The sequence below is a fragment of the Gadus chalcogrammus genome, chromosome 23 (genome assembly GCF_026213295.1).
Source record: "Gadus chalcogrammus isolate NIFS_2021 chromosome 23, NIFS_Gcha_1.0, whole genome shotgun sequence".
Classification (NCBI taxonomy): Eukaryota; Metazoa; Chordata; class Actinopteri; order Gadiformes; family Gadidae; genus Gadus; species Gadus chalcogrammus.
This window is the reverse complement of record NC_079434.1, coordinates 9,982,651-9,992,277: the sequence shown is the minus strand read 5'-3', so window position 1 is coordinate 9,992,277 and position 9,627 is coordinate 9,982,651. Positions and strand designations below refer to the sequence as shown.

The window sequence follows — 9,627 nt, the reverse complement described above, 5'->3', positions numbered from 1 at the left end:
TCCCTCCCCTTCTCCTCCCCCACCCACCTCTCTCCCCTCTCCCCTCTCCCAGCCCTCAGGCCTCCCAGACAGGGTCTAAGTGCTGAGTGACGCGGGGCGGGCCGGTGGATCCCCCCGCGGGGTGCGATAGCGCTGCCTGTTGTAATTCCTGATATCCATTAGCGACCACAAGCAGAGCATTAGAGCTGAGCAGTACACGCACAAGGCTGTATCGGCCGCGCCTCTGAATGCCGCCCCTCCAGAGAGAGAAGCTGTACATCACACACCCCCGCTTGGGCCGGTCGTACAGCCCCTGATCTGCACTTTCTGTCTCCCTTTGGAGGTCTGGACCTGGAGGGTCAAATGATCCCTCTTAGATCCTCCTGCCTTGCCCATCAGGTTTACAACAGGGTCTTTGCAAGGAAGCTCAGTGTGTATGCTTCTGCTTATTCAGCGGCGCTGAGTCAAGGGATTTACAGTTAGGTCTGATGTCATGGCAATGAACAAGGCTAATGATAGAAAGTACATTTTCTCAGACATTAAGGTTGTACGATTATGAACTTATGTGATAGGGTTTGGCCCTAATTAATTACTGCCAGAATCATTTTCAATGGGGATTTGCCGTGGGGGAAATCGGAGTGGAACCTTACTGCTTAGGTCCATAAGAGAAAATATTATGAGGCCATACTATCTACTGCAATATCTGAGGTAGGACAGTTTACTCTGCTGTGTTAGTAGACCTAGCGTCTCTGTGGAGGTAATCATGACAGTATACTCTGCTGTGTTAGTGGACATGGAGTCTCTGTGGAGGTTGGCATGATTAGCAGCTTGTATATTTCTATCCTTCTCTCTCTCCATAAGTGAGCAGACATGCAGAGGTCCTGTGGTGGCCAGGTTGATTTAGGGTTGTGTTTTATGGATGCAGGGGGAACATTTACATCTAGCCTTTAACTAGTCAGAGGAGAAGAAGGAGGAGAGATGAGCAGGTCCCAAAAGTGGACTGAATCAATTTAAAAGAGGTCCATAAATGTCAGCCCATGCTTATGCTGATGTACACACAACACCACACACATGTTTACACGGAGGAGAGGAGAAAGAGAGACATAGGGAGGGAGGGAGAGAGGGAGGGAGGGAGAGAGGAAGAGAGCGAGTGAGAGAGAAGCATTTAGATAGAGGAGAGGGAGCGAGAGGGGAGAGAGAGAGAGTGAGAGAGAAAAGTAAAAGCATGCGCGGAGCGAGAGGGAGAGATGAATAAAGAGAGAGAGAGCGAGAGGGACACAGAACGAGAGGGGGTGAGAGAGGAAGAGAGACATGAAGAGAAGAAGAGAGGGACTTAGAGGGACGGAGAGAGGGAAAGACAGACGCTTAAAGAGAAAGAGAGAGACCTGCAGGGAGAGAAGGGGAGAGAGACATGAAGCGAGAGAGAGCGAGACGCACGGAGAGAGAGCGGGTGGGAGGGGTGTTTTATCGATCAGGGGCCACCACATCATCCGCTCCTCTCTCATGATTAATCTGGGAGCTGAGCGCTGGCCAGCGACACATGACAGGCCGCGGCGGCGCGCCCCGCCATTCCTCTTCATTAGGGCTGGCTAGCGGACAGCCGCGCGGAGAGCAATCAGTTAGCCTTATTGTGTTTATGAAGCGCCAGCTAGGATGACCCTGCGCTATATTGAATTGAGGACATCAAAAGATCACCGGACATTGATTAGGAGGATATTAAAGTAATTCAAATGCTATATTTATATGTCAAACAAGCGCGGGAGTGGAAAGCGATGGCATTCTCCCCGCTAAATGAAAAGTAATAGAACCAAGGAGGACAGCTGGGATGGAATTGTGAAAGCCAAGAGAGATGATGTCGCGGCTAAGGAAATTACATCCAGAAACTCTGGGGAATAAGACAGAAGCAAACAAAATAACTCAATCACAAACACAACATTTCCCTCTTATCTTTTACCATCTGAAACCATGTGAAACCTTTTGAATGAACAAACTATCGAATACTTTGCCTCTCGCTCCCCGAGGCAGCTTTGGGATCTTCCACAAGCTTCCGGCTTACAGCTTCTGCAGTATATTTCACTACGCCGCCGCCGCCATGATTCTCTCCCGGACGCCGCGACAGAAATAACTGCACCAAATATGTCACATCACGGGCTGGGACGGTCAGCACTTTTACCCACCCACACTTAATCACCGGCTCGTCCAACATTTAATATATCTGGAAACAGCTAAATATTAGACATCATTGCTCAGGATGAGGGATCGCAGGAGCGGAGCGCCTTATAACTTATATTTTTAGTCGCCAAGCGTCCCCCTGACCACAGGAAGTACCGCGGGCCGGGGTGATGGATGCCCGCAGGCCCCTCCCCCCCCTCCCATCTCCGTGGCGACCGGGCTGCGGCTCGGGCCAGGGTTGTGGGTGCTGGTGATCAAAACCAGAGCTCTTAATTCAGCCGGCGGTAATGAGAGGGGAGATTGACGGCCGGGAACCGCCGCTCCATCACCCCTTTATCGTCGTCGTCCCCTCTCTCCCTCCCCTCCCCCCCCCCTCATTTGCATCTCGCCTCATTAGACGTGGCCATTTACGGCTCCAGTAGGGAACGCCGTTTCCTAGACTTAATGCCTTTTATTTGATCAGCCTGACCGCCGCGGTTTAACGAGCTATCATTCTGACCCCTTCCCCCCCCGATTCTGATGACATCACTCTATTATCACTCAGGAACACTGACACTTTCACCACTCGGACACACACATTGAGACACCCACACATTCACTAAACCAACACACATGCACATACCCCCACATACAGATACCCGCTCCCGCTCCACACACAAACAAGCACAAACACACACACACACACACACATGCATATGCACATGCAGGCACCAACACAACCCCCCCCTCCCCCCGCTCTACTCCTCAGGTGCTCTGCGGTGCTCCTGTGTCTCCTGATGGCCTCCCATATTACTTCCTGTCCGTTCCTCTGTCTCTCACTACGTCTCTCTTCACCCCTCTCTCTTCCTCTGTCCTCCACTCTCCCTCCCTCCTCCGAGGAGGGCATGGTAGCGGTTGGGTGTAGCCAGTGCTCCGTCAAGGGGCCCGGAGTGCCCCGGCCCCGGGCCCCCGGTGTGGCGGTGTGAGCCCCTGGACAGCCAGGAGACCGGCCGTGTTCCGGAGGCTCTAATGGCATTTTGATGTTCAGCAGTGGAGGGGGTGGCGGTGGCGGTGGTGGGGGGCTACTGACAGATTTCTTGGAGAAGGGGTTAGCGTGTTGTTCCTATGTCACAGCTTATTACATTCACTCAGAAGAGAGAGGAGGTGGAGGGAGGGAGGTGAGGGAGAGGAGAGTGGGAGGAAGAGGAGGGAGGGAGAGGAGGACAACGGAGAGTTGAGAGAGGGAGTAGAGATGTCAAAGCAGGTCAGGGGACAATGTTTAGAATGGCCATGGAAGACAATAGTTATCCTCCTGTGTAACCCAGTATAACCCAGTTTGGGTAACAGAGTGAAAGACTCTATGAAGCTGTATCAGTTAGGGTTAAACAGTGTGACCTAGCCTATAAAGCTGTACCTGTTATGGTTAAAGAGTGTGAAAGACTCTATGAAGCTGTACCAGTTAGGGTTAAACAGTGTGATCCAATCTATAAAGTTGTTCCAGTTAGGGTTAAACAGTGTCATATGGTAATCTCAGCTCTGGTCAAGCCCAAAAGCGTGTTTCTCCCACATTACTAGTTTCCAGTTTGGATGCTCTGCTCCAAACTGTAAGCATCATACCCCCTTTACCTCTTTGAGCAACTATAGAAAATATATTTAAAATTAAGGAGTAAATACCCCATAGTTTGTTTTGGTTTCCATGGTATTTCTACGGCGATAGGAAAGCTATTTCTCCCTGTGTTCCTGAGATTACACGCCAGCTGACCCTAGTGGTCAAACAGCCAGTAGAGAGCGTTCTAGTCCACACACCCTTTCTATGGGATCGGATCTCCAGAACTGGTGCATCTTTTAAACAATTTGCAGGCTTCTTTTAGTGTCAGGGACATTCATTTTGGCTGGATGACCCCAGAATGGCGCCATTTGTGTGCTATTCCACTTTGGCTGTTTGTATTGGATGGTGTCAATGATGTTATATTGTTAACAAACCGAGCATCTGAACGCGGCAAGGTCTGATCTCTTGTGACATCTAATCAACGCTCATCCCCAAAAGATCCAGCCTTTGGAAATGTGATACTCTGAAGCTCGCATCTCCCATGATCCTTCAGTGCACCGTCTCAAAACATTTTTGAATAACTCAACTCCACTGGGTTTCTTGCTGTGGTGGTGTTCGTTGACCTCTTTAAACCAGTTCACTCTACCCTTCAGTGCCCAGCCACCTTGTGGAGACCCTATTTAGAGGGAGATACAGAGAATGGTTTAACACAAGGACCCTGAACGCTGGGAGGTCTGTGCAGGTCTCCACGGGGACGTAATAATCACAGAGAATATAGACACAGAGCTGATATTTACCCTCTGCTGGTGAGCTGTTGGGAGAGAGGTCACTGTGGAGGTAAATCGTCTGTTTAGATGTTCAGAAGATCCTCCTCTCTCTGCTTCTGATCTTCTCCAGATGTCCTGTTGTTTTGGACACACCAACGGTGCCTGAACAAACAGGGATGTAATGTGCTTTATTCACCTAGCGGCCATTTAGGCTCCATCTTGGTTCAAAACGCTACGCGGGTGTGGAGGCTGAATGGACAATTCTTAATTAAATTCCCCCCACACAACTGGCGTTTAAATCCAGGAGGGCTGCTAGTGAGTAAGTCCCATTATACAAAACAGTGGTTTTCCTCTCTTGAGGATGATAAAGTGTATCTAATCTCATGTGATGAGACCCTAGGATCTTCTGATCTCTGGAGCTCTGCAAATGTGATGTTGTGAATCTCCTTAAAACTCTCAACCCGAGTTTTCTGTTGCAGGACAAACACACACACACACACACACACACACACACACACACACACACACACACACACACACACACACACACACACACACACACGCACACAGACACACACACGTAAAGCACATATTCACCAGACATCAGGCAGAACATCAGGGCACTTGCACAGATTATCAGTTGAAGAGCTTAATGTGTTTTAGATGTAGACCTTCTTCCACTATCTCTCACCTGATGGGTGGGGAGCCAATGGGAAGGGAAACTGTTTATTTGACTCCTGATGAATCTCTTAGACCGACCAGTATCTCCACACCACCGACCAGTCCATTCCTCTTGCTGATAGTGGGAATGTGTTTAGATCTCAATCTGAGCTACTGAGATGGAGAGAGTGCAGTTATGAGATGGCTGATAGGCCTCTGCTGCTTATAGAGTATCTTAATGTCTTTGTTGGGTGGGAGGAAGGAAGATAGGAAGGATGGAAGGAAGGAACGAAGGAAAGAAAGAAGAAAATAGGCAGAAGAAGGAATGTTCTTTGGAAAGAGAAAATAGGGAAGAAATCGATGGAGCAGAGGAGTAATAATTAAATAAATGAAAGGAGAGTAGAAGGAAGGAAATAAATTATTAAAAATGGAGGAAGGAAAGCAAAGAGCAGGTAGAATGAATGGAAAAAGAAAGGATGAATGCCTCTTCCCTGTGGTTAAGCCGCTCTTGATGGGGCCTCTGGCCACGAAAAGGGTGGTCTTGCCGAGGTGTCTCAGCTTGTGTCCACATATCTAAACGCTGTAGACGTAAGATTTCCAGAAGGGCGAATATCGAGCACATAAAAGACAATCTTGTGATTATCGAGAAAAAACTGGATGACTTTCAGACACACGGACGCAATATCAATCACAGCCAATTTGAGGCCACCAACATGAAATATGATTTCATAAGACAAATGCGGTGTCATTCTTAATGTGCTTAACCTTTACTGTCAATGAAAAAGTATTGATCGCTCACTGGTATTTCTTCATCATTTGATTTCCGAAAGCCTAATAATATATGGTGCTGGAGTTAGATGAAAGATAAATGGCAACTCAATGATGTGCCGGCTACAAGACTCCGTCCCCTGCACGGAGATGAAAGAACCTGCAGAAGTTGATGCTTGTGTGGTTTAAAAAGAAAAGTTGAATGTTAGCTTTTATAGTCTGCCGCTGCAATCACTTTACCTTTGTCTTCGTACGTTGCCCATTTAACATGTGGTTCAGAAAACAATAGAAGAAAATAGGAAAGAAGAAATAGAATACAGATTTGGTTTATTTTTAATCTATATTATTTTATGAATTTTCTTATTTTCAACATTATATGTGTAACTGCCATTAATATATACTCAGGTATATATAGTAGGCCTTATTTAGATAAGATAAGAAATAAAGAGTTCATAACTGGAATGGAAAAAGCCTTCTGATGATCCTCAAATCTTAAAGCAGTCTAACAATGTAATTCTACATTCTAAAACACAGTCTAACATTCTAATTATACAACCTAAAGAACGGTCTAACAATGTAATTCTACATTCTAAAACATAAGACAAACATTCTAATTCTACCATCCCTACCACAGCCTCACATTCAAATTCTACAATCTTAAGCAAAGTCAAACAATCTTATTCTACAATTTATTTCACAGTCTCACGTTGCAATTCTACAATCTGAAGCCAGTCTATCACAAGGGTATAATGTGAGTGTATTAGCAGCCAGCAGTACTTCAGTGTGTGTGTGTGTGTGTGTGTGTGTGTGTGTGTGTGTGTGTGTGTGTGTGTGTGTGTGTGTGTGTGTGTGTGTGTGTGTGTGTGTGTGTGTGTGTGTGTGTGTGTGTGTGTGTGTGTGTGCGTGTTGTGATGTGTGTAGCTCTCCCGGCCCCGGCGTCTGTTTGATCTACTTCCTCGACCTAATAAGACCTCGTCGTGCTGTGCTGCAACCAAATCGCCCCTGCATCCCAGCCCCTAATAAGTGGTTAGCTTGATTTATGTGGGCGATCCAGCCGGGGGGACGGGCTCCGGGAGCGGCCTGGCGCGGCGGCCGGGGCCCCGGCAGACGGCTCCATTACAGAGGGGAGCAGGGGGGTTAAGACGGTCCTCTTCTCCAGGAGTGCATTATTGGGGGCGCTAACTGGAGGAGACGCTGGCTCTCGCTACAGTGATGCATGGTCACTCCCGTCCTCCATTGTGAGGGCCAGGTACCGCGGGGCCTCCGCGGACCGTAAAAAGACCCTATTCAGCCCTGTGGGGGGCCCCTGGGGCCCCCCACAGGCACTGACAGCAGTAAAATGGCCACTTATTCACAGCCTCCTTCACATACACACATGCACGCACACAAGTGTATGGGTACGCACATACACATACACTGGCTTCCATTCTCCCTTAAGCTCCCTCTCCCCCCCCCCCCCCCCCCCCCCATGTATACAGGCCTCGCTGCAGTGGACCCACTCTAGTCGAACAAAGCACCCCGGCCTCTAGTGGAGCCCCAGAATCCTACAGTCCACCTCTGTTTGGACATCCCGCCGGCCTCTAGAGGAGCCCAGAACCTCTGAGATCTGTACATTCTTGAGACCTCTCTCTTGAGTTTACTGGACGTGATTGAATGATCAAGTCTCTATCATGATTTTTCTCCCTCTCCTCCTTTTCTTCATCCTTCTCCTTCTCCTTCTCCTTCTCCTTCTCCTTCTCCTTCTCCTTCTCCTTCTCCTTCTCCTGTTCCTGGTCATCTTCCCTCTCCTCCTCCTTCTCCCTAGTTGAATCCTCTGGCCAGCCAGGCAGCGGTTGCCGCGGCAGCAGCCATGGGCTCCATTGCCAGTTCCCAGGTGTTCGGCAACGCCTTGTCCAACCTCCAGGGGGCGACGGGGCAGCTGGTCACCAATGCACAGGGACAGGTAAGACAATGCAGACCCTATAAATGCATACAACATCACACACATCTATGGGATTGGCTCGCTGAGGCTGAGTGAGTTGGACACAACATTTAAACCAATGCCGATACAAAACGGCTTAGGATGTGATCACACCCCTCCTAAGTTTAGTCTCAACATCAGGACCCATTCTGGTTCTAAAGACATCACATTATGAGCCTTACTCCAATCCACCATCTTTGTCCTAAACGCTGGCTTGGTGGGGGAAGTGAGCGAAGAATGAGGTATTAATGTGAAGAAGTGTAAATTGCCACACATGTTTAAAGAAGTGCTTGATACAGTCGGCTTACCATTGTTTGTGTGACGTCTCCTCCGGCGGTATGCTCAGCGTTGGTGTATCATATCAGTCGTCTGAATTGCACAGGGGCCTTGATGCTAATTGTCGCTAATGGGAAAGTATGGAGAGGCATGGTCCTGAGTCTGGAGCTCTGCAGGGGACAGATCGCCATGGTTATGGGTTTGATGGAGCGTGCTGGTCGCTAGCAGTAGCGGCGGGGCTAGCACTAGCGACCACGCTAGCTGACACTCTGTGACATAATCAGGTCAGAGCCTTGGGCTACAGCCTTTGCTCTCTGCCTCATTACTTTAAAGCATTATTCAGAGCCGGGACGCTGTAATACGCACCCCACTATCAGATACTTGTCATCCTCATCGCTCTATCCCCCTCCGTCCTCTCTTATTCTCCATCTCTCTGTCTCGCTCTCTCCCTATCTCTCTTTTTCTTGTTATTCTGTCTTTCTCTCCTCTCTTTCTCACTCTCTCTGTTATGAAACAAGAGATTTTGTTTACAAAGCAAGGGAATTGCGATCATGATCAAGCCTTCAGTAAAGAATAACACTAGAAAGTAAAGTACAGTCTACTGTACTACTCCTAAAAAAACAACTACTTAGCAATTTGTGCAGAGCTCAATATTTTACTGTTGTAAAGTACAATACACACAAGTTCTAGAATTGGATCTTTTGATGCAAAACTATTTTCTTGTTATAGTTTTCCACCTTTTAGAGGAGAATGTCAGACATAAATTAATATAAAAATGACCAGCCTCTGTTCTCTTTGTTGCACACCTCTGACCTCTGTGTGGCAAAAAGATAACAACAAAGTAAAATAATATGACATAGAAATACCAGCTGTTGGCTCGGATTGAGAGCACAATATGGTTTGACCTCCGCATTCACTCTCCCGTCTCCTCTTCAGTCTGTCACTGCTAGCGGTAGTCCTTTTAGAGGAAGCTTGTTTATGGACACGGAGTCCAATACGTTGACACTGTTTGAAGCTTTATCATGGTGGTTCCAGTATTTCTTCTCCAAGGACAATCATTGGGGCTTTCTGCTGCCAGCCTTATGTATGCTAGCCTCTAGTATACTAGCCTCTAGTAAGTATTCCTCCACCACTGCTAGCCTCAACCCCGAACATTAGGCCTCTATTATAATAGCCTCTCTGCTTGTGTGCCTGGGAGTGAGGGGAGATCACAGGTCTGTTAAATCGTGCCTCCATTGCCGTGGTTATTCTCTGTGACCTCCTTTAAATCCCTCCCGTTAACCTCTCCTCTACCTGGACACACGGGCGGTAAAAGGGTTCGGAGGTCTGACTGACCACCCAGAGAACAGCTCATCCCTGACTTGCTTAGATGTGATTTACCTGCTGAGGCCGTGCCACCCATGACCCTCTGATCCAGTGATGTACTGACAAAGCTACATATGTGGATGCTTTTTAAACCAAAACAGCCATTACCCATCATACAAAGATGAGACAATATCCTTCACACAAACACGGCC

At 48.0% G+C, this 9,627-nt stretch overlaps 1 protein-coding gene across 1 annotated transcript in view; it reads left to right on the top strand.

The window, feature by feature from the left end:
- pou6f2 (POU class 6 homeobox 2) overlaps window positions 1–9,627 on the top strand; it is a 31,800-nt gene that overhangs the window by 8,390 nt on the left and 13,783 nt on the right. The window contains exon 3 of the mRNA XM_056584816.1: window positions 7,679–7,816. Coding sequence (XP_056440791.1) covers window positions 7,679–7,816 — 138 coding nt within the window. The remainder of the gene's footprint in view (window positions 1–7,678; window positions 7,817–9,627) is intronic.